The sequence below is a fragment of the Choristoneura fumiferana genome, chromosome Z, assembly GCF_025370935.1.
Source record: "Choristoneura fumiferana chromosome Z, NRCan_CFum_1, whole genome shotgun sequence".
In the NCBI taxonomy this organism is placed as follows: Eukaryota; Metazoa; Arthropoda; class Insecta; order Lepidoptera; family Tortricidae; genus Choristoneura; species Choristoneura fumiferana.
The window spans coordinates 27,370,329-27,396,679 of NC_133472.1; the positions used below are offsets into that span (position 1 = coordinate 27,370,329).

General features: G+C 36.0%; 1 protein-coding gene across 7 annotated transcripts in view; it reads left to right on the forward strand.

Moving 5' to 3' along the window:
* trio (trio Rho guanine nucleotide exchange factor) overlaps nucleotides 1-26,351 on the forward strand; it is a 142,843-nt gene that overhangs the window by 13,015 nt on the left and 103,477 nt on the right. For all 7 annotated transcript variants that reach the window (XR_012451900.1, XM_074094949.1, XM_074094978.1 and 4 more), the window contains exons 10-13: nucleotides 709-1,029; nucleotides 1,413-1,604; nucleotides 2,150-2,319; nucleotides 22,709-22,868. Coding sequence is in view for 6 of the 7 variants with exons in the window: in XM_074094949.1 (XP_073951050.1) it covers nucleotides 709-1,029; nucleotides 1,413-1,604; nucleotides 2,150-2,319; nucleotides 22,709-22,868 (843 nt within the window). In the remaining variant the exon portion in view is untranslated. The remainder of the gene's footprint in view (nucleotides 1-708; nucleotides 1,030-1,412; nucleotides 1,605-2,149; nucleotides 2,320-22,708; nucleotides 22,869-26,351) is intronic.

Consider the following 26,351-nt stretch of genomic DNA (forward strand, 5'->3'; position numbering starts at 1 on the left):
GAAAAGTATGGCATGGTTGTATTTCGTGAATGGCTACTCGACGCAACTTTGAAATTTCATTGTGAAACGTTTCACAATGTTCATTTTCGCACTGCAAATGGTGGGATTTAAAACAAAAAAAAAACTTCAACCAATTTACTTAATTATTGTTAAATCGACTTTAAAGATTCATTAAAATATGTTTACATAAACAATTAATGAATAATGAATACTTACATATCGGTCAATAAATGAATTTTACAGTTATTATTAAATTTTAATATTTCAACATTATTTAATTTGGCTGTATTCGAAGAAGTTCCCGGGTCCATTCTAAGGTTGTAATTAATGAAAAAAAAAAAACGTTTCAAAATATCGGGGTTTGTTTAGCTTTTGCACGGAGTTCTTGAAAATTAAAAGAAATAAAAGAGTTAATCATTATTTAAACGACTTTTTATCCGCCACAAATAAAAGAGCCGGCAATGTAAATTTGCTACCTTTAAAATCGAAAAATTCATTTGTTGTCCCTTATGTAAGTATTCATTATTTATTAATTGTTTATGTTTGAGCTCGTAGAAACGGTAATGTATGCAACTATTCATAATCAGCCATTGAGACACTCATGCGTATCTATTATGACATTCGTCTTCGCCTCATGTCATAAACTCGCACTCGTGTCTCAATGGCCCTTATTATGATACAGTTGCATAAATAACTATTAATACACAGAGTGACGGTACTGTGAGCACAGCCGGTAGCAGCGGAGGCGACCCGGCCGCTGACTACAGTTCTGGTGCGAATCACGTGTTGGCCGTCATACATCAGATCCTCGGACATCATCGAGCCCTCGAAGCTAGATACCACCAAGCCAGGCTCAAACTGCATCAAAGACTCGCTCTGCTATTGTACAAGGAAGATTGCAGACAAGTCTTGGATTGGCTCGCAAATCACGGCGAAGTATTCTTACAGAAAAACACGGGTATAGGAAGGAATCTACATAAAGCTAGAGTGTATCAGAAATCTCATGAACATTTCGAAAATGTCGCTCAAGTAAGTTTTTTAGCACAATTTTCTTAGATGCACTAGTAACCAACTAAATCAAGGTTACAATTAAATCTTGAAAGTTAAAGTCCACCTATTTCTAAATATGGTTTTGAGTTAAAATTTGGCATGTCAAATTTATGTAGTAAACTGTTTATAGACCCGATTTATTTATTGAAACTTTATTGTGTGCAACTGACGTTCAGACACATCTTCTGTCTATGAAACAGTTCTGTGAATAAATGGACAACGCACAGCCTTAGCCATTGAAGCTTAATGGGTTAAAAGTTGGCAAATATAATCTTAGTTAACGTAAAACAGAAGTTATTGCGTTTTGACAACATTTTTTCTTGTAATTATTTCTTTAAATAAGTTGCCAATGTTACCCGCAGAACACGTACACGAATGCCGAGAAGCTGCTCGCGGCTGCAGAGGAATTGGCGCGGTCGGGCGAGTGCGACCCCGAGGAGGTGTTGGGGGTAGCGCGCGAACTGGAGGCGCACGTGGCCGCGTTCGCCGCGCGCGTCGACCGCCGCCGCCGCCGCCTCGACCTCGCCGTGCTGCTCTACACGCACGAAAAAGAGGCGAGCTCACTGCTTACGCTTTTCACGATACGAGTAAAATCATCAAATGCGGACCGAACAAGTCACGGTGTGATGGATTATTCTTGGCACACCATGTATTGCTACTCTGATGATTTTACACGTAACAAAACACATACAAATAGTTTTCGGGAAAAAGTCTAGAAACCTCGTATACTCCTGTTTAATTTATAGTTTGAATTAACGGTCAAATTGTAACACACGTTTCTCAGTATTTCCAAGACAAACGGCCTAATATGTTTTTACTATAGAAGTTAACACAATTTTAAATAGTTTCGTTGTTTCATTTAAAAACGTTTGTAGATTTTACCGTTAAGTTTCAAATGTTTAAAAAAATGGAGTATAGTTATTACCTGAAAAGACGCGTAGCATATTCGTGTAATGTGAGATATTTAAACTGTCTTGAAAGTGTCATCATTTCATGGAGTGCTTTCTATAAATACGAATTGAAACACGATATTCGCATTAAAGTCAAACGTTCAATAGTTTCAACGGATGGTTGGTTGAATATTTGTGTTCCGTGTTAGCTGGTCCAGTGGCTGGAAACTCTGCGCAGCGGCGGTGGCGTGTGCGCGGCCGACGACAGCCCGGAGGCAGCGCGGCGCGCGCTCGAGCAATGCGCGCAACACCGCGCCGCCAGCCTGGACGCCTGCGCAGCCACCATCGCGCAAGGCGAGGCGCTCATGCAAGACCTCAGGTAAGCCTGATAACAAACAACAAATACAAACACAGCCCGATCTAAAACAATCGCTCTAATTTTATATAACATACGTTTTTATACGAAACTATGTTTTTTACTAAAGTTTTTTTCGGAATTGATGTTTACAATATTTTATTGCTTTTCAATTAAATATTTAATCAGCAATGCGTGGTTAACCGACCAATACCTTCCTTATTTATAATCTTTTTTATATTTCCTTTCCTCCTTCCTTTTTACAAGCTTTTATTTAACGTGTGTTCATTCAGTGCAGTTCATTCTCAAAGGTACCATTGACCCAAGCACACATCCATTTCCAAAATAAACGAAACGAAACTTACTTAATAATAAACGAAATTGGAATAATGGAAACCCATCAACGGAGAATGTTAATTGACTTGAAACTTGTTATGTAGTAGTGGTAAGAAGGGAAAATGCATCTGTGAAAGGTAAAGACAAGTTATGTTAGGTATATTAGGAGGGCTATTAGGGAGACTATCCTAAATCATATCATATTGGGATTTCAACCTGGGTACATACTTTTTAAGATCTTCATCACAACATTTAACGCAATAAAGAGTTTGAGTTTTAATTATTCGACCTCGAGGGCCATGTCCTAACTTGAGAGGAAAACCTCAAAATGCTCTCTTTTGAGTTTCGTTTTTATACCTTAGACTAGGCACATTGTGTACCTGTGTAAAAGAACTGGGTTTAACTATCTATATTAATAATTTCGTCAAGGGGTACGGTAGACTCGAACGAAATGCACAGCAAATTGAAGAGCGTAAAAAAATAGTCAATCCGAGTCGACAACTTGTAGGCGGAAAATTCGGATTATCGAGTATTTTCAATATAAACTTGAATAAATATAATGGCGTTGCGAAGTAAACATGTCAATCAAAGTCATCACATCAAAGTGGCGTTAGTGTCACATCATCACAGGTTTGCATTTCGTTCTCTTTAAGGGCCCCACACACGGTACGATTCGTCGATTTTAATCAGATCAATCGTACAGACGAATCGTACCGTATATGGGGCCCTTTAGGTCTAATTTATTTGATTATGAGACAGAGACATCATAGTTATTTGGGCAAATAAGATTTAGGAGAAATATCTACTAGAGAAATACCGATACGTAGGTTAGCTGTGAAAGTACGTTTGTGATAGTATTAAGGCTGGGAATATACGTCTAGATTTTTCGATAAGTAGGTACGACAGTCTTTACAATGACAATTTTTTTTTAAACGTTATTATGAGTCTACATTTTACCCGAGCGAAACCGGGTTTTCATCTAGTTTGTATATAAATCTGGCAACCTGCATTTCATATCACTTGCCATATCCCTTATGGCGCATATCCCTCAGCTTAAATAACGTCTAGACAGAATGCGTCGCTGCAGCGCGTGCTAGCCATGCCGTCTGTTGTACGGTCAGCATCAAAAGTAGCTGGTTACTTTTTTTCTTTGTCACATTAACACATTTGACAATCTTGTATGGCGCTAAATACATGGCTGTAAAACGACAAAGTACAAAAGTAACCAGCTACTTTTGATGCTGACTGTACCTTCCCCATAGTTGGAAGTATAGGTTTGAGGTGCATGCATTACTTAGGTTCTGGGATCCTGTATTTAGCGGCACGTGTTTGTTAGGCTGCCTGTCCACTGGAAGGGAGCGTGACTGCGGAGTGGTGAGCGAGATAAAAATCCACAAATAGAATTGTATAAAATCTGTGCTCCTCCAGTGGAAATAGAGTTGGTAACTAGCTTAAAAATTCATACAGAACTGGGAAGTGGAGCGAAGAAGAGGGGAAGTTGCGCGAATAGGAAAACAGTCCGTAATTCCGCTCCGCGTTACTTTCTCGCTCTACTGCGCTATCTATAGTCCATTCAGGGTAACATTGGACTCTTGAAGGTCACAGAAGGGGTTCTAAAACTTTTTTGTGAAGTTGTAATATTGATGATGATGATGATGAATAAAAGAAGTATTAATAAGATAAAGTCATAATTTTATTTACGTTGTAAGTAGATTAATACGCAATGAAGGTACTAACGAATTAACACAATCGTAATTTGCTATATAACATTAATTAGATTTATATTTATAGATAATTTAATAACTGTGTTTCGTGGACTCATCCGCTCTCATTCCCTGATTAAAAATATTCTACTCGTAGTTTCTGCTATGAAGTTCAAGCTTTTTTCCATTCCAAATTTCATCAAATTTAGTGCAGTGCTTTAGTTGTGAAAAGTTAATTATTCGTATATGATTAAACATAATCACATTTTGATTCAAACTGGCGATTAAAAACTATAAAAATAATTGCGAAAGTTTGTAAGTCTGTATGTTTGTTAGTTACCTACCTCTTCACGTCTTAACCGCTGAACCGATTTAGGTGAAATTCGGTATACAAATAGTATAAGTCCCGGGGAAAGGCATATAATACTTTTTATTCCGGTAAATTGCATAGTTTGCGCGGGATAGCAATAAACGAATTCTACGTGAACGGAGTCGCGGGCAACAGTTAGTTAATGAATAATTGAAACTAATATTGACGTCTTCGTTATTTTAATTAGCATTTAGTTTAGACCGTATACTAAAAAAATGCAATGTATTAAATTAAATCCTAAAGCGTGCATTATAAAGAGCCTATTTTACTTCTGTCCATTCCTATATTGCACAGACACAGACTGTAGCTCCGCGCCTCTGCACCTCCGCTGCGCATTACTTTCTTGCTCCGCTCCGCTATTTAGCTCCGCGTCGCTACGTCGTTCCGCTCCCGTGGACAGGCAGCCTTATTGACTATCGGTTGCATGCGAAGTAGTAGCATTAGACGACTATTAAAGAAACTAACTTAGCAAATGGTCTGTCATTTTACATTTTACACTTGGTTGATCGTATTAGACAGCATGTGGTTGGTATTTTCTTCTTAAAAGATTATCATCTTTTCTAATTTGCGAATTCAGTGTTTCGAGCTAAACTCATTGTCGTACACATCAAACACAACCCACTTTTACAGAGGTACGAGTTAAAAAACGAACCAAGTGCGAGTCGAGCAGCGTACCGATTGCACCGTTAAAAAATTGCAAGTATCTATAAACAATCAAATGTTAAGCACGAAGTATGCAGTATGGGATCATTTTACATCTGTTGCTGACATAGACAGACGTAAAAATGTGTACATAAACACCATAGATTTCTCATAGGTTCTCCTGTAATCAACAAGTAATCTCACGATATAGTTTGCAAAAGTGGCTCCATGTTTAAAATTTATTTATTTTCGTTACACGTCCGTATTTTCTTTGGGTCTATGATTAGGAAAATTTATACGTGTATCAATTTTCAACTCGATCTGTTCATTCGTTTTGGAGCACGCAGGCTGTGACGGATGGACAGACAGACTCGCGAGTAATTCTATAAGGGTTCCGTTTTTCCTTTTGTGGTATGGAACCCTAAAACTGTAAAATTGACGTTTCTAGCCTAAATACTTTCCACTGCAAATGTGTCCTGTATCGTCGATATAATTTTACAATTAATTAAATAAAATAGAAGAAAAAGTGCCATGCCATGAAGGTTTGTCACGCGGGGTGACACTCTTTCCCGGCCCAGATAATACCGACTCCCCCCCACACCCCGGCCGGCCGGCCGGGAAAGAGTGTCACCCGTCACGAGTACCTTTCAATTTAAATGGTGATATGATATCAAGTATACAGACGACCCTGGCCAGACCATCAAAACTTAATGTACGTATATGTATTACAAATTAAAAAACCGGCCAAGAGCGTGTCGAACACGCCTAAAATAGGGTTCCGTAGCCATTACGAAAAATTAAATAATATTTTCCTAAGCATTTCGTATTTTATACGGAATCTTCCAAGTTTAGGTATATTTTATACCTTAGGCTGCTATTTACTCTTAAACGACTAATAATTCTCAAGCAAGCTTAGCCGTAATAGTTTTCCTTGTAAGTTTGATATACTTACTACCATCCTGATTTTTTTCAAATTTTTCTACCCACCGAGGGACGCTCGATTTTAGTGAAAATTTGCACTTAAAAGTTGAATATTTCGCAAACACATCACTGAATCGAAAAATCGTCTTAGCAAACCCCTAATGGGTTCAAAAGACCTATCCAACGATATCCCACACTATAGGGTTGGATGAGAAAAAAAAATCACCCCCACTTTACGTCTTTTTTTGAATTTTTTATTGTACCATTCTGTCGGCATAGTTTACATATATATCCGTGCAAAATTACTGCTTTCTAGCATTGATAGTCCCTGGGTAAAGCCGCGGACGGACAGACAGACATGACGAAACTATAAGGGTCGGAACCATTTTTACCATTTTGGCTCCGGAACCCTAAAAAAGTCAGTAAACCATTAGTTACTCTACACGAAAAAAAAACCATTAAAAAAAGGCTTTATTTAGGGGGTTGCAACCAAGTTACCCTGCATGTTACGACACTGCTTACGAGCAAGTGTTATGAAATGTTTTTTTCGATACAGTAGCCAATACCATAGACAATTTTACATACAGTTTTGCATAAGGTACTATAGACTCAGCACTAACAAGTGCGCGTTTCTGATATTGTTTGTGAAGTTATAATTCGCGAATACACGAGTACGAGTACAAGAGTAGAAAAAACTTTATAAAATACATTTTTTCTTTGCTGCCTTGGATCAGTGGGATGAATAAATAAATGAATATTTTGCTGTGTTTTAATTATCTGCAGCGACTGCAGCGTTATTCTTTGCAACGAACGTCATCCGTGCATACTCACTCATGAACCTTTTGTTTTGCGGTGCCATCACCAGACGGAAATTACTGTTTAGCAAACTACCTTTATACTTGTTACGAATGGTCTCTTGGAATCTACTTCATATGCACATAAAGTGCTATCACTAATTATATGGCACTGAGCGCTGTAATAAAACATTTATTCGATTAAATAATTTGAAAGTGAGATGAGCTGACTTGCATGCGTTGCATTTAGTGCGCTTCGATGACCGTTCTCGTGACGAGCCGAGCATGCACATTTCACTTCCACGTGTTATTACTAAGTAACGTTTATAGGTAACTGTTTGAATTGAGATGCAACGAAGTTAGTACTATCAAGTTCTTGCAGCGCGACCTACTTTCTCAAAGATACTGTAGGCGGGGTAGTGCACACAACGACGGGGCGATTTTCCGCAGAAAACTATCACAATAGACCACTTCCCTGCAACGTTCCGAGCATTGTGCTAACATCTAGTAGCAGTAGCACAACGGGAACTGTTTGTGTTGACTATTGTTCTATTTTAGTTCAGTTCTGAGATAATATTTTTCACAGGTACAATCCCAGTTAAGTTCACTTACCAGTCACCGGTAAAAAAGGTTCCTATATAACTCTCACTTCAACTTACATATTTTTCGAGCTATGTCGGCTAACAAAGCCAACCTAGTGACTAGGAGGACTGACGATCGTGAGAGTTGCGGCAACCTGTGGATGCAAGTGGCGAGTCGTTGTTCTTTGTGACGTTCTAAGGGGAAGGCCTTTTTATATCAGTGGACGTCTTCCGCCTGATGATGATGGATGACAAGTAGGCACCCTGAATAATAATAAAAATCTATAATATTTGCAGTTGTTTGTACAAGGTAATTCATAATTGAAATAAGTGTATTAATAGAGTAGATATGACTATCTATAAATATAGGTAAAAGAAGAATTTGACTGTATGACTGATTGATTGGTAGTGGTAAGATGTTGTAAAGAAAACTGAAACCAGTTACAAATAAAAAAATACAATTTCAGGCTATCTGACATAAGTAAAAAAATGTATGGCATACATCGATTTTTTAAAGTCGACCCCTTAGAGAGGAAACTAAGAATGAAATTTAATGTTGAATCGAAAATCAGAACCGCTGTAGCTGCAGTTTTCAAATGTTATGTTCTAGTTGTGGTGGTCCTTTTCGAAAATCAACCCCTAAATCATTTTGTAACAGGAGAAGGGGGTAAATTTTCGTTTATTTATTTCTGTGCGGACTTAGTTGCGAGCAAAAGATAGTTATTTATATTATAAAGATAGAATGTTTCCGATGATTAAAATGCAAGCACTATTGTCTACAGGTATAATACTCGTGGGACATTGTCCAACCATCGGCATGCGACCTAAATTCTACTTCTATAGAGTACGGTGGAGCGTTACCTCATTTTTAGTAAAAATGGTTCGACTCGTCACACGGTTCATATTATTTAATTCAATAGTTCGAGGATCATTTTTATCGTCGGTGATACTGCAATACCACGTAACTATCATTTTCCATAAGGTACAATTTTCATTGTCAGATCAGTACAATGTTAGTACTGTTCTGACAGTGAAAATTATACCTTATGGAAAAAGCTAGTCACGCGGTATTGCAGTATCAACGACGTTATGTATTTTATTGCAGACTGTAGAGGGGTTGACAACGTGTAATGGAAGTTTTTTTTCCATTATGTAAATTCATCTTTCATCTCATCACACTTGCTCGTTAATGATGTTAGTCCATACTAAATGACAATGACCTAAATTGTTCCCGCGGGAAGTAATGGATTTACGTATAGTAGGTATTTCCCTTCCTCCCCAGGGAGGAGGTTTAGTTTTAAAATTTGCAAACAAGTTAGTAGATAGGTACGTCATTTCAGACTAAAAAGGTTTCAAGCCAGCCAACATTTTATTTATATCTCTAAAACTTAGCTATTACTCAATTTTACCCCAAAAACTTATCTACGCTTCATGAAACTTCGTTATTTTTATATTTTGAATTTATATTTAATTGTTTTGCAATAATTTTAGTAAATATTTTTTTAGCATGTTGGAAGAATGTATGACTATTCGACTTCTAAACTAAACACAGTTCTTAGCATTATCAATGGTAGACGACTTGAAAAAAGTGACAATCAGTCACTACTACGAAATTCGAAAATAGAAGTTCGTATCGTATCGCTGACGCTAATATTATTTAATACAAAAGTGAGAGGGACGGTACGATACGAACTTCGAGTTGACTATTAGCCTCCCTATATTGACTGGTAGCCATTATTTTATTCAGTTGCTTTCTTTGCATCTCTTTTGCCAAGCTGTGTAGTGTTTAGACACAAAATACTTAATTTAATTTTTTGCATTTTTTTCCCCGCAATGTGATGAAAATCATTGTGTGTATCACAAGGCTACTAATCTATAGGCTTTTAATTATGCTTCGGCGTCGGGCTTCAATCCAATTTACTCTCGTTAGTAATCCCCTTCTTACGGCCCTTAATGCACAATGTACTATAAATCTACTATAATAACGAATACCCTTTGTATAAAAAATACAGAAAGCAGTAAAAGCAAAAAGTAGCACTAGAAAGTATTTGATGTAACACAGGAAATTTGAGTAATGTCTAGGAAAGTACGGAACCCTCCATGTGCGTTAATCTCGAACTTATAGGTTCGAATTAGGGGTTTATGAAAATAAAAAATGAAAAGTGATCTGGGGATAAAATAAATTCGGGATTAGCTGGACATGCTTTTTATCTGTGGGGTTTTTGTGTGAACTCGAGCCAGAGCTTACGATTTAGACGATGAATATGCGTACTTCTCGTTTCGTTTCGTTTATGGTTTCGTTACAGAGAACTTATTACGGAACAAAAATCGGGTGAATTAGGTCGGTTAAGTATTACTATCTCTTACGTGCGCTGCTGCGCTGCAAAAAAAACTTAAGATAAATCCCCTTTGAAGGCTTAGTGAGTCATTCATCAGGCAGTACCCTCAAATGTGTCAGTGGCATCTAAGTTGAATCGGATACAAAAAATATATTCCTTAAAAGGACAGAACTGGCCAGGTTTCCGCTGCGTGTGCTTGCTGCATTTGCCACAGCTTCTTACTTAACGCTACAAAAACTTGCATTCGCTTCAAGTGGACCGCGAGCCGTGTGGCAATGCATCTTGGCGACATGTTTTATCAGCAATATTTTATTTTTTTAAATTCTGAACCGAGTACCTCAACAATTAAAGCAATTAGAAAATATACTCTGACTATAGACATTTTTTTTAGATTTTTTCATGTATGTACCTACCTACTTTTTGCTTTTAAAATTAAAGACGTAATTGGATTGTATTCTAAAAATTACTGTAACTATCTTAGTAATTTGAACAATCTGAACGACGATCGAATATTAATGAGTGTCAATTTTGAGCTGCTGAAATTGAGCCTCGAGTCTCGCCCGTATTACCGCCCGTGGTGCCCATGCATGTTCCTCTATCTTGTATTTTATAATGACGTCTGGTCCATTAAAAATCATAAAATACATAAAAAGATGCGACCGCTGTTTGTGTATGGGTTATACATTATATATAGATATACGAAACTACTTTGAAAAAAGCCCGTATCTTAAAATCGATAATTTTACTGAGTGAACTTTATAAACATTATTTATTTATAAAGAGTCAAGTTTGTTGACGTATTTATTTGAGATACGAGATTTTTTCAAAGTAGTGACGTTATATAAATATGTATTGAAATTATTTTTTTATCAACGCACTATCCGTACACTGTGTGTATACTATGCATTAAGTACCTATATAGGTAAATTCATAATGATGATAAGTCATCATTTAAATTCAAAGGAGTTCTAGTTCTTGTTATTAAAATAAAAAAGCTGTCGTTGAGCTATTAATATCCGTATTTGAACAACATAACGGGAAAAGTGGGTTCGCAGCTGTAAGGTCTTGGAACACTGAGAAGGTTTTTGGAGTCTTCGTTCACAACGCAAATAATCCAGGCCATTATTAAAGTTCTATTTACTGATTTGTTGCATCCATAAAAATCGATTGTCCCGTCTGCGCGTTTTTGTAATTAACATTTGAAAGATTATTTATTTAGTAATTAAGTAATATCATTATTAATTGCACATAAATAATTGTGCACTTTAAATACACAAATTTCTAACAAATTTTTTACTTTATTTCTGATGTTTAGCTCTTACAGATTTATTTCCTCTGTTTCCCTGAATGAATGCTTTAGTGTCCCGGCCGTCTTCGCCGCGCATCGCATGTGCCGCACTCACTAATCCCTCCGGCTCTCGTGCAGTCCGCGTCCGAGGAAGATCGCGGAGTGACGCTCACTCCGCGCCCGCTAGTTGTCGCATTCCACTTTGTAATTAATAATACTCGTGATCTCGTGCCTTATTAATTTTAATAATCTTATTTAAAAATAAGTAGTTCGCATTTAAAACATTTATTATCTATCAATAAAAAATGATATTATTGTAATAATTAATAGTGCTTTTGTGACCAGATTACATTAAAGTATAAAAATTTATTTGTTTGAAATGTATGTATGTTTGATTTGTGTAAAATGTATTCTAGAACTTAAGGCCGTATATTTATAAAATTTGGGATGTAGCCGGCTTTCACATTTACATTAATATATTTACGACGGGATGATCTGTTACTTGCGTTACACCTATTAAAATTTTATGACAGCTAAAATGATCAATTACTCGTTTACAAGTTTTTTACGTAGCAGACAGAATTTACTCTATGTACTATTTTTAAATATTCAATTGTCAATATGTGTCGCAGTTTTTTAAAGTTTTATAAACTTTTTGTTAAGTCCCGTTTGCAATAAAATCGATCGACTACTTTCTCAGAATAACAGATTCATTTATACGGATTGTATCGGTATCCCATGTAGGATTTTGGTAAAATCTCATAGGTAGTGATGTCAGTGATATGACAGTGATATCAGGAGAACTTACAAGCTAGGGTTGCAAAGTCAGTATTTTTGTGTGCAGAGGCGCTCGGATGCATTAAGGTTAGCCAATTACGTACTCCTCATTTGCCAGGCAATTTTATTGTCAGCCTGTCATTGGTATCCCGGAAACAATATCTTGTATCTGACAATCGATGGCAATTTCATTTAAATTAATGTTAAATACATTAAACTAACAACTTATTGCCACCCTACGCCTGATTAATCTAAGGGGTTAGTTTAGCAATTAGACTCCTAAACTAAATTCCTGAAAGAAACCTAGATATTGAGTTTGTTATTATTTCATACTTCAGGATAACTAATTCCAGCCTTGTTCAATTTAGGCAAGGGCTTTCCCTTACATCAATTGTTGCCTGGCAAAATTGTGCACCATGTAGTTCGTTAATGTTATTTTTTTATTTTTATTATTAGTTAAAGAATAAAATATTCTGTTAATTTGAGAACCTCCTCCTTTTTTTGAAGTCTTAATAATCGTGAAATACTCATAAGTAGATACTACACGCTTAGTGAAGTTTTATTTTTTCTGAGTAAAATGAAAACTTTGTTATACGAGTATCAAGATATTCAACCTGCACATGAATACAAACGCATCCTGTATTAATTAGTTTCCTTTTTGGGAACAGTCGGGTAAAAATTAAGGGTTGCGTTATTTAGCAATGCTGTATTTTGAACGTGTTTACTTTATTAGGTGCTTTACTAAACTGAAAATTACAAATTACGACTAATGTAATTAAATTTAAACAATCTCCTTTATTTAAAATCGCTAACAGGATTATGAATACTTTTATTTTGAAATAACATGAAATCACTACTACTAAATATCATGTATTATTTGGAATTATGACATCCCTGGTTAACGCTAGATCGGACTTGCTTATTTATTGGCGCTTAGCGCAGTTAGATATGGTCCCAACACAAGAATTATCACTTAAAAGCTTTTCTTATGGTGACATCAATCAGACTGACACCTTATCGGTTTGTTAATAGGTGTTCACCGGTCTTGTGAATTGAGGTCGGGAAGTCGCCAACAATGGATGATGGGTCTGGCGAACGATTTAAATTGTCTCACAATCGCCATTTCCGTTGCGCTCCTGCGTTTGAGGATGCGACCAGACCCCGGGTTCCGTTCTCGCCCCCACTCGGGTTGGCACAATGATTACCATCGTATTCATAAGTATACTCTTGACAAATAGTCTCGATTGTTATACACTTGAGAACTTCCCCTAGTTTTATAATATAAATATACTCGTAACTCTATGTTTAGTGTTGTGACATCTGGCAGTAAAATAGTACGAGTAGGAACTATTTTATTTTTTATTTACATAACTGAATATTCTTATTACAATCTGGCTACTCTTGGACCACTTTATGGAATCAGTAGGATTAAAGAATTTAGTGGAAGTGTTAGGTTTGGATGTTATACTTAGTTTTTTTTCAACATTACAAAAAAGGTCGATAGTAATAATATATAGACTTCTGTTTTATTTAAAATCGATTTTAAAAACCGGCCAAGAGCGTGTCGGACACGCCTGAAATAGGGTTCCGTAGCCATTACGAAAAAATAAGTAATATTTTTCTAAGGGGTTCAATTCCAAGTTTTGGTATATTTTATACCTTAGGCTGCAATTTACTCTTAAAGTATTAATAATTATCAAGAAAACTAAACCGCTATAGTTTTCCTTGTAAGTTTGATATACTTACTAACATCATGAATTTTTAAAAAAAATTCCACCCACCGGTTTAGATTTTAGAAGGGGGACGCTCGATTTTAATGAAAATTTGCACTTTAAAGTTGAATATTTTGCAAACACATCACTGAATCGAAAAATCGTTTCAGCAACCCTCTAATGGTTTTAAAAGACCTATCCAACGATACCCCACACTACCAGATTGGATGAGTAAAAAAACGCCCCCACTTTACGTCTATGGGAGGTAAGCAAAAAAAAATTTTTTTTAAATTGTTTATTGTACCATTTTGTCGGCGTAGTTTACATATATATATTGGTGCAAAATTACAGCTTTCTAGCATTGATAGTCCCTGATCAAAACCGCGGACGGACAGACAGACAGACAGACATGGCGCAACTATATGGGTTGTAACTATAACTGTTATTATTAATTATTAAATTTTCATTAAAATCGAGCCTCCGCCCCTCTAAAATCTAAACCAGTGGGTGAAAAAAATTGAGAAAATTCAGGATGGTAGTAAGTATATCAAACTTACAAGGAAATCTGTAACGGTTAAGTTTTTTTGAGAATTATTAGTAGTTTAAGAGCAGCCCAAGGTATAAAATATACCTAAACTTGTAATATTCCGTACAAAATACGAAATGTTACTTAATTTTTTCGTAATGGCTACGGAACCCTATTTCGGGCTTGTCCGATACGCCCTTGGCCGGTTTTTCTCACCGTGCCACTTTCTAACTCCAAATTCTATTCGATTCTTTTACTGTCCAGGTATTCGGTTATGGAATTCCTTACCGATTGACTCGAATCACGATGCACAAAATCTTTACCACTCTTCAAATATATGCTTAAGGAACTATCTGTCATCTTGTATTAATTAGCTTTGTCATGTATACCTAGTTTATTTATATGTTGCGGTTTGTTCCTCTGCTTATATTTGTTTACCCTGGATGGTACACCCACGCGATAACATGCCACGTAAAAAGTAAATTGTCCGTGCTCTCCATCGACTACCAAGGGTTGAAAATTTTCAGTTAAAAGTTTGTATTAAAAATTTCATTTTTAATACAAGCTTTTTCTGCTGACTGTACTTTTTGTTGAGTGTACTTGCATTGTCATTTAAACTACATATCCGTACCAAATATCAAGTCGGTACTATTAACCATTGAGCAGTTCCCTCCTGCGGAGACGATCCTGGCAGAACCACCACAATGTTACTGCTAGATTAATGTATTGTCACCAAATTTACATAAGTATGTCAAATTTTAAGTCAATTGGACCGCTGGAAGTGGGTCAAATTTAGCTTACAAGATTTGAGCCAAATAAATAAACAAACAAAATAAATAAATAAAGGGAACTATATTTATTTATTTTGTTCTGTCACTTAAAAGATTTGTCACTAAGTAAACTGCGATACCCTAATTATTATATCTATCCCTAAGAAATATATTAGTCATCAAATTAATCAAATCTGTCTCTAAGTATGAGTCATCAGATTAATGTAAACCTGTATCTTAAATTATAGTTTGATCATCAAAACTCGATCACCAAAATAATAGATCTGTCACCTAATAAATATGTAGATCAGTTCCTTAATTCGATGCTTTTTTCTACCTATTCTACTAAGACAGGTCTGGTAAGGTAAGACGACGGGCGAAGCGAGGAGGAGTGCTAGGCAGAACTGCGACCCTCAGTGCGCGAGCTAAGCGAGCGAAGCGAGCATACCACGGCAGCGGCCGGCGAAGTGCCAGAACCGATTTTTTTTTGCTAATACTTGTATGATGAATATAAATGTGTGTAGTAGGTACTTGAGTCTTGGATTTTTGCATGTATTTAAGTATATATGTATGTATGTCTACCCGTTGTTTAGCACCCATAGAACAAAGTTTGCTTAGTTTGGGGTTGGGTCAATTGGTGTAATTTGTGAGAAGATATTATTATAATTATTTAATTCATTGTATATCATTATCGTCAAATTTCAGTTCAATTATTTGATGATCAATATTATTTTCCAGTGATTATAATTAATTTCTAGGTAGCCATTTCTATATTGTTTGGTGATTCAGTTTTAGTGACACATCTATTATTTTGGAACTCAATATAATTATTTGATGATCAATATTATTTCCGATTATTTTTTTAATAATATTTAGGCAACCGTTTTAATATTATTTGGTGATTCAATTTAGGTGACATATCTACTGTTTTAGGAACAAATATTATTTATTAGGTCGCAGAAAACGCATTTATTAGGTGATCAGTAAAATCATACCCATAAATAAACAGGGCAAGCTAAAGAAAAGCTTGTAAAAATAACCGTTGATGGTGGAAGGGTGAAAATTTAAGATTGTATGTATGTTTAAAGCAAATTTTAATTTTAGTTTTTGATGTAAATTTTATGCAATTATATTTTTTTATATATAATTATATAAATAAACATTGTGACCAGAGAATTTAAATATTGTACGGTGGCACGAAACAATTCGCATGCGAGTGCTATTCGCAATTTCCTGGTTTTTTATGAAATTCCGTACTAACATTACTAATGCATAACTTGCATTATTTTATTGATGATTACCAATGCGGAACTATTGTCTCGCGGGTAATTATCGTATTTACCGGTTCTTAGCGACGAGAAAGCGAGCTTGATGATGTCTATTGTTATCGCTGGGGAAAACTGGAATGAAATTTATTGTTTTCTTGTTCATCATATCAATTGGAAACGTCTATCTCTAAACTAATTTGAATGGTAAATCGGTTTGAAAAGTGATGTTTATTCAAGCGTGTTTTGAGATAACTAGGACTTATATAAATTAATTCTTCCGCGCAACCGACCAGTTTAGGTTTTTTTTGTAAGAAAAATAAGTTTTTGGTAAAAATGAAATTTTCAATACAAGCTTTTTTTGCTGACTGTACTTTTTGTCGACTTTACTTGCATTGTCACCCAAACCAAACTACATTTGCGTAACAAATTTCAAATCAATGCCAGTAACCGTTGAAGAGTTCCGTCCTGCGGAGATGATCCTGGCCGGACTACCATAATTTCACTACCAGATTATTGTATTGTCACGCAATTTACATAAGTATGGCAAAATTCAAGTCAATCCGACTACTGGAAGTTGGTCGAATTTAACTTTCAAGATTTGACTACAGACAAGGGGACAGGTAAAACTAAATAAAAAACTTGTAAAATCTGTTAAATCTGCTTATACAATATTTGTTTTCAAAAATTTTGGGTGTGATTTCAGAGATAAAAAGGGAAATGGTAAATTTTCATTGATTCTCTTGAATTACATACTTTAAAACTACGAAAAACTAACTGTTGCCCGCAATTTCATCTGTGTCCCTCCCTCATCTTCATCTGTGTGTTCATGTGTGTCTTCATGTGTGTCTGAGGCGAGAGATTCAAGGTTGTCTGCTTTGTTTTAGAATATCGTAGCTGTTTTTTTTATCCAGTTCAGTAGTTCCAGAGATTTTCTCCTACTAAGAATTGGAAATCTTTCCAACAAACGTCTGTGAAATGTAATCTAACACACGTATGATATACGGTTCAATTTTAATAACTTTAAACGACCTTCAAACATGCACCCCTATTTTCCTGATTCGTTTTATCACAAATGTATATATCGTCAGTGATACTGCAATACCACGTAACTAATAAGGTAAGTATAATGTTTGCTGTCAGAATAGTACAATATTAGTACTGTTAGTACAGTGAAAATTATACCTTAAATGGAAACAGCTAGTTACGCGGTATTGCAGTATAATCGACGATATATAATGAATCAATGAATATTATGGGCGCATGTGTGAATTTTAACTCAATCGGTCCGTATAGATTCGGAGCAAATCGGCTGTGACAGACAAGCAAATGCAGAAGTTATGCTGTAAGAGTTTCGTTTTTTCTTTTGAGTTATTATTGATCGAGATTAAAAGCAAAATATTTGTATAACCATTTAGAATCGGAAATTGGGATGCACCAAAAAAAAAATAACCTATAGTTTTTATCTTATTTTTGGAAAGAATAGGATATTTTAAGATACCATTTTCATTGATTTTGAATTTGGATGAGTATTTATTTTTTTATACATTTTTTACGAAATACGCAGGATGACGTCACAGTGAGACAGCCACATTCCATTGCCTGGAAAAATTCAGGTCGTACATAACATAATCTGTGGCATTACAATTTGACAATAATTCATGCACGGTTTAGGGTCCTAAATGAACCATGACAAATAGTTTTATTTTATTTCTCTTCTTTTAGCTTCGATTATTCCTTTGTTTATTTAATGGTGTGATAGTAAATAGATATCTTTAAAAATCTGATATTTAAATTCTTTTGTATTTACTTGTAACATAGTAATTTAATAATTTAATTAGTAAAAATACATTGGAAATACTCGTATACATTTCGGACTTTACGATAAATGACAACTGTTTAAGGCCAGTTGCGCATCATGTGATTAAAGTTCTATCTTTGTCACTCTTTGCTATTATAAGCAGGACAGGAACATTTCAAACTGTCAATTTGCTTAAAAGTGTAGACCTTCTTTATAACTGCCTTTGTGACGAGATACTCCAGGGGTCAAATGAGGGTCATTACTTAAATTTTGTTTATTTAATTGAGTTTATCACATTTTTGGAATCTGATTTCTGAAAACGCTTCACGAAGCCTATTTATCCAAATGGTTTTCGATTTATTATATGTTGTCAAAAATTGGGACATCCCAATTAATAAGTAGGTACACCTATTAAGATAAGTCTGGAAAATAATCATTCCTTTCTTTATTTTATACCTATAACTTAGTAATATTATTATTAGCTGTTGTCCGCGTAGAAGTATGAAAAATAATTTACGTCCTATTCTCAGACCTACCGAATATACACAAAAAAAAACATAAAAATCGGTCGAGCCATTTCGGAGGAGTTTGGTCACACACACTGTGACACGAGAATTTTATATATTAGAAGATATTATTATTATTTTATGTATTACATTTGTGTGTGTTCTTACAGTGTTGAGGTGGAGGAACTGCACGAACTCGCATATTTTGCATAAACTTAGCTATCATAAGGTCGCGGGTGAGCAAAGAAATTCTTTTAGTTCATTAATATGGACCTTCTCAAAGTAACGCCTGATTAAATAAATTATATTAGAAAATGTTATCGTTGATTGGTAGAAAGTGGACGGTTGATATAAGGCCGCGCATCGCGTCCACAGTTGTACGTGCGCCGCCAGAGCGTCATGCTTAATGTCGCCAGATACCGTTCCACTCGTGCATAATCAGAGATTTAGTTAAAGTTATGGGCAGGTGTTTCACAACAGTGTGTATTCATCTCGGATCTCGGTTAAAGCTAGACCCCGTTTCCAAAAAATATAGTCATCGATGTGTAGAAATAATGAATTCAAGAAATGTTTCTTTTGTAACTTTTTTATTTTAAAGTACTTAACCTAACCTAACTTAAATTACATTGAAGCTAATTTTTTTCAGCTCAACTTTAACTTATTGTGATTAACGATGATAGAATTCAATCGCTTTGCGAGTAACTATTAATTAATTTGGCACTGTCCTTTGTTTCAATTAAAATCTGATGCCCTTGGACGGTATTGACGTAATGGACAATGCAGTGAGAATGCAAAGTGAATTGCGTCGTTCTATGGTAGAATGTGTTTATTAAAAAGTCAATCTGACTTGTTAGTCCGCCCCGAAGACAATGGATACAATTATGGCGCCTGGTCGTACCGCATAGCAATGGCAATAATATTTACAATTTCGTCATGTAAATCACCCTCTCTAGATATTCCGGTTATGATCTTGTCATAGATCATACACAGTTCATAAAGTTAAGACCAATTTTGGAGTGTCTCGTAATGTACGGTCATACAGACGTAAAGGTCATTATAGTTTTTCTTTTCAAAATGATCTATTGCAGTGTTTTCCCAACTTTTTCAGGACGCGACCTTGCTTACCTTCACTTACATTTATTTGTATAATCATACACAATAACGATGCGACTGCGACCCCCCCGACAGATGGAAAAACACCGATGTATTGTTTTGTTAAATTGTACGAACGACAAATTGAACTTGAAATTTCGCCATGTCGGACCGTCTATCCACGGCTTAGCTTAGAAAGCTGTAATTTGGCATGGGTGTACATAATAATTACAAACAAAATAAAAAAACGTAAAACGTTTCTGTAAATATGTCGCATGTACCTACAATTGAAATCTATTTGTGGGAATAGGGTGCTAACCGTATTTTTTTATTTAAATGCGCAGCGGGTTCTTGCCTATAAAACCGGATATTAAATGGCCGCTGATGGTTGAGTTTTAACTGCTCATAAAACTACTACTGAGCCCTAATTGTTGGTTAGCTAGCCTGTCGCCTTAAAGGTTTTCAGTTAAGATCGTGGGCAGATTTTTTATGAGTTTAATGGTAATAAACTTGAATGCTTGCTTAGGAGGCACTTACCCGTTTACACACGATCATTGTTTTACTACGAGTACATGTCTTTTTAATGGTTAATGTGGATGACCTGAAGAAACCATGGAAATTTATTTAAAAGTATTTGTTGCAGATACATTCATCAAGTTTTCTGTACTTTAAATACATGGTCCCGACACAAACTTGATTTGTCGCGGTTGCCTTATAGCACCCGGTTTTGGCCTCTTTTATCCGGCTGCTCCGCAACATTAATTTATTACCTGTTTAGAATAGTTTTTTTTTTATTAGCGATACGCTTGTTCAAAATTTAAGGTTTACCCCTTTAACAATTGCAGTTTCTTTCTTAATTTTAAATTATCTCTTTGTCTGCCTGTGTGTATATCTTGTATTTTCACATTTACAATAATTAAATAACATTTTTTTTATGCCTGCGTAAACTAACGTAGATGAAAATTCTGTTCCGAATGGTCGGCGACGCGCCAGGAATGCGCCTCGCTCCGGCGACAGTAGAAACCGACGCGTATTACGGAATGTTCGCATTTCCATCGGCGCTTCATAAACGTTACATTAATTAGCTGATCACGATGCTCTTTACAATGTCCAAGTGTTGCTACTCGGACGTTGGATGAGAAAGTAATTAGATAAATCATTACTTCCAAATATTTATGACTGACTCTGTAGTAGAAGATACCAAATAGCCATTACGTTAATTTAGCAATAATGTTTAAAAAATTCATCACACTTGCTCGTAAACAGTGTTGAAACATGCAGACTACCTTGGTTGCAACCCCCCAAATAAAATCCTCGACCTAAATGTGCTTGTCATGAAACCCGTGGTCGGTAAATGAGTCATTGCCCGTACTAATTTTCATTTCATGAAGCCCAAGGTCGGTAAATGAGTTTGTTACTGCATGGTGTGCTGGAGCGCGGCGCGCGCACGTGGGGCACATGCACATGCTGTGGGGGGAAGGGGGGCGCGGAGCTGGCGCTGCCAAGAGCGTAGTCAGCGGTATCGGCAATTATTGAAAAAATATTAGTTTTTCTTTTACAAATATACAATTTTACTCGCAAATGTGATGAAAAACATTGTATGTCGCACGGGCGGTACTAGAATTACGAACATCGACTCATTAAAGCCCTCAGTCTTCGACTTCGGGCTTCTAATAGACTCTCGTTCGTAATTACTTGTTTACCGCCCTTAAGACACAATGTACTATTAAATGTAAATATTTTTTTTATTTAATGAAAATAACAATTTCATTACCGTTTTGTAAAATACATTATAAATTCACAAGGCTTTACAAAACCATCTTCGCCGTTTTCATATTAGATAATCATAACTTTATGACCAACTGTAGAGAGATTGTAGTCCATTGAATTTTCACTATTTTTTTAATATTATTCATGTATGATTTACTTAACCATTATTGAATTTATTATTAAAAATTCCATACTTATTAAAAATTAACCAAGATAAATATTATGTCGCGATAGTCGTTTATGAGCTAAACAATTGGGCATTCCAAGACTAGTACTGAGATTAAATACAATGGAGAGGAAATTGGCGTAAGAGATTTACTATCCAACCGTAACATAACAGTGTGCGCCGACGCAATTGTAGGTCACTGTCGTGTTAAATCAGTAATTTTATACATAACATCTCTATCTTAATGTAATCATCCGATTTTTACACTATTTTACTTATGTTCTGTGATTCCTTCCATAGTGAATGTGGTTGCTAGTTAACGAATTCGTGTCGAAAGTTCATTGAAAGTAATTAGTACTTCCTATTGTCGGTGAAATGGTCATTTTCTCGTAAAATGCTCAAATATCACCGGCGATCCCATAGACACAAGTCACCTGTGCAGTGCTTACGATGGAGGTAAGTAGGTTAATGTTAGATACATGATAAATATAGTTTTGACATTAAATCGCACACAAGCTACTTTTTAGTTTCCATTTCTGTGTCTTTATTCTTTGCTAGGTCTAAGCATTAATCGTAATCAATCAGTTTATACCACATTCATCACATCACATGCACCAGTGACCGCAGTATCGGACCTGTTCTTTCGTTCTTTATCCTAACAGCATTGGTGATTAAGTAACACTTGGTATTCGTGGCCAGTAAAATAAAAATAAATCTGAATTATCAAAACACGGCCATGCGCACTCATAAGTTGACATAACACCGAACTGGCTGGAAGTTTCAGACGGGAGTCGAGTCAAACTCGAGCAAGCGTCGCCAGTTACGATGGCGGAAAAAGATGGTCATCATCTTGTGTGAAGGCTACCCGACCCATCATAGAAGAGTAATTAAGAATTCGGAGGGATCATTTACCCAGTAGGGCCGCAGAACAGAATCAGTGTCATTTTATTACTAAGTTTAATCCCGTGGGGTGTGCACGAGATCATAGATAACGCATTTTCGCCGTTTCGTGATCTGATAAATCTTATGCGTATGCTATCATTGACCCTGGCAGGTCTTCTGGCGACTCGGACGCAGCAAGTACGACCGCCGTGGAGACGACGCTGGAGCGGTTGCGGGGCACTCGCGGCGCTCTCGAGGAGCTGTGGTCTGACCGTGAGCGCAGGCTCGAACTGACACTGCAGCTCAGACACTTTGAACGGGATGCTTTAGAGGTTGGTTATTAGGATTAGTTTTATTGCACTTCATATAAAAAATACACATGAAGCACGTCATTGATATCTTCACCCATTGAAGCCATTAAATCGGAAGATAGGTTTTAATTATTTGGAATCATTGTACTATAACACTTTAATTAATTTTCTCTATAAAAAATAATTGTTGTTTTTGAAACATCTGGTCTGATATTATATTTGAACGTTGAACGCTAGGACATGATAATTTATTAAGCACTAAACTTCGGGACTAAATACCCAAAAGTCGAAACAAATTTTTATTAGTATGCTTACCATCCAAAGTCAGCAGCAGAAATAATAGATATCTAGCGTAACCAACCACTTCTCCTCTCGTCAGATATTATTAAATTTATTAACAAATTTATGTGACTAATAATGCGTAACTAACATATTTGATGATTAAACGAACTTACCTCAAGTGAAGTTCTATCATAATTATACGAAGCATTTTGTCCGAGAGATTAGCATAGAACATATGTAGTGGCACGTACGGTGACGCCATTATCGCACTTTATTTGAGGGTATTTTTTTTTTTTTTTTTTTAAGGTAGTTTGAGGTTATGTCTTTATGGTAGCCAAGCCCTGCCATCATTAAGTTCAGAGCCCCCTTAAACACACTATAATGTAAGGGTAGTGGTGGGAGGGATGCTAATCTCTCGGACAAAATGCTTCGTATAATTATGATAGAACTTCACTTGAGGTAAGTTCGTTTAATCATCAATTATACTCGCATTTTGTCCTTCGAGATTAGCATAGAACATATGTAGACTTTGAGATACGTATCTATAAATATGATTCAAAATGTTTGAATAAAAAAACTAGTAATTTCAGATAAAGATATCTATTAGTAACTTAAATATACAATTTTCTTATAAATAATAATGATTTACATTATACTCAAAATGTGTCTGGCAGACAGTATAATCTAGTAACTATTATTCAGTTATAATAATAGTAATGAGCTGCTAATCAACGTTATCATTATCCGCTAATGATTTATTCAAAATAGTAATGGCAAATGATTCAGAGTTTGTAGTTTCAGGGATTTCTCTACTATAAAACCTTCCAAGGTCCTTGAAGTCCCACTCCAACCGGCGGTTTGGCGAATCATATCTAAACTAATTCCCATCTTGTGTGCCTGCGACGTGGCTGCATGCCTGGTGCTATGAGCAGAGAACATCTCAACATCAATACCACACTCTTTTAGTGTATTCTTAATCCAGCGACTTAAAGATTGTGCTGTTACTATATTGTGTGGCTTTTTAAAACTAATAAAAAGACATTTATGGTTCCCACGTAATAATTTTGTCATTTCCAAATATGCTAGCAAGGTCTTTGCAGGGCAGATTTCAGGCTTGATTTGGTAAAAGGGTAAGATCAACATTGGTTGCAGCGATCCTACACGAGAAGTCTTAATTTGATCGGGAATTTTAATTTTGATAATGTCAGATGATATTTCGATGTTTTCTATATTAATTTTAGAAAATGTTTGAACACGATGTGCCGTGACAAGAGCTAACAGCGTTATTAGTTTTTTAGATAGAGTTTCTAGAGAGAGTGTTTCATTTGGAAACCATCTTTCTATTACGTTAAGCACTGTTGACGTATTCCAAGTAACACTATACTTAGGTAATGGTGGGCGTAGTCTGTATATACCTTTAAAGAAACGTTTAATGCTATCGTTCTCTGTAACCTGACTGCCCAGTATCAAGGACAGAGCGGATCTGCAGCTATTCACTGTGCCATATTGTGCACCGTCGTAAAAAAGTTCAGTTAGGAATTGTATTATATTATTAACTGAAGCTTCATACATATCTATGTTATTAATCGAACAAAATAGAAACCATTTCTTTAAACAGGTGTTATACTGTTTGATTGAACTATCAGCTAATGAAGCCATCATAATTTCTCTGGCAGAGGGCGGAACATTTCGCCTCAAGAGTGATGTCCAGATAATATCCCGGCAACCAGGGTAATCTTTCGGTGTACACTGCGATCGCTGCAAGTAGACAAAATTAACTCATTACCACGAGCGGGATTTAATATGATGGGCTTTGATATAAGCATACGCCTAAATAGGGGGTACCAGGGTTGTGTGGGCCACATGGGTACAACCATAATACCTTTTGCCTTGTCGTTCACTATTTTACGTAATGTTTTTAAAATGACGGTAAAAGGCGGGAAGGCATAAAAATAAAATTTGGACCACGAAACTGTGAATGCATTTATTGCGTAGGCATCAGGGTCTCTATGCCAGGAGATATATTTATGACATTTAAAATTTAATCTGCTTGCGAAAATGTCAATTTCCGGCAGTCCAAATTTATTTATAATGCGTTCAAATGCCCAGTCCACAAGTTCCCACTCAATGTCTGGGTGGATCCTTCTGGACTCGGCATCCGCTACCGAATTGTCAGCGGAACGTATGTACGATGCATAAATAAATATGGCGCGCTTTTCGCACCATTGCCATATTTGTTTTGTGATTTGTGTTAGATGAGGGAATTGTACACCTCCCATACGATTTATATAGGAAATAGCTGTTGTATTGTCAATACGCAATAGTATTTGACAATTTCGTAACGTCCCTGTGAAAATTTTAAGGCCTAAATATGCGGCTAGCAGCTCTAGGTAATTAATATGTTGCCGCCGCTCGTCCTCACTCCATGGACCAGAGGCTGTATCTTCCCCGCACGCGACCCCGTACCCCGTAGTTGAGGCATCCGTAAAGATCTCCAAATAGTAGTCGTCGTTTTTATCGTATTTACCGAGTAATCAATATGAGTATACCACCATTCCAAGTCGGATGATAAGGAGGAGGTATATTCATATAAATATCATAGTCATCTGTATTTCTTAAATTTAAAAATTTAGAGCGTTCAAGTTCTTTAGTATATAACCAGCCATATTCTATGGCTGGACAAGCAGATGTTAACAGACCTAATAACCGTGAAAATTCTCTAATTTTACATCTCTTTAACAGTTTGAATTTTTGAATTTCTCTTTTTATCTTTAAACGTTTTTCTGTGGGTAGACTTATTTGGAGATCTTTAGAGTTGATAATGTAGCCCAAGAATTTACATGAAGTGCTTGGAAGATTGCTACTCTTCTCCCTATTAATTATGAACCCCAATGCATTCAATAATTTCACTGTGTCCATTCTATTTTGTTGGCAATCAACAAAAGTGTCAGATATCAACAAAAGGTCATCCAAGTATATAGTTGATATATGACCGCTGGCTCTAAGCAATTTAGCGACAACCTTCATAATTTTTGTGAATACGAAGGGTGCAGTACAAAGTCCGAACGGCAAAGCATTAAATTCGTACAGATTATTATTCCATTGAAAGCGGAGATATTTTTTGGAATCGTCGTGGATTTTTATTAAAAAATATGCATCCTTTAAATCTAAGGTAGTCATAAAACTATTTTTAGAAATCAATTTTATAGCCGTGCGTACGTC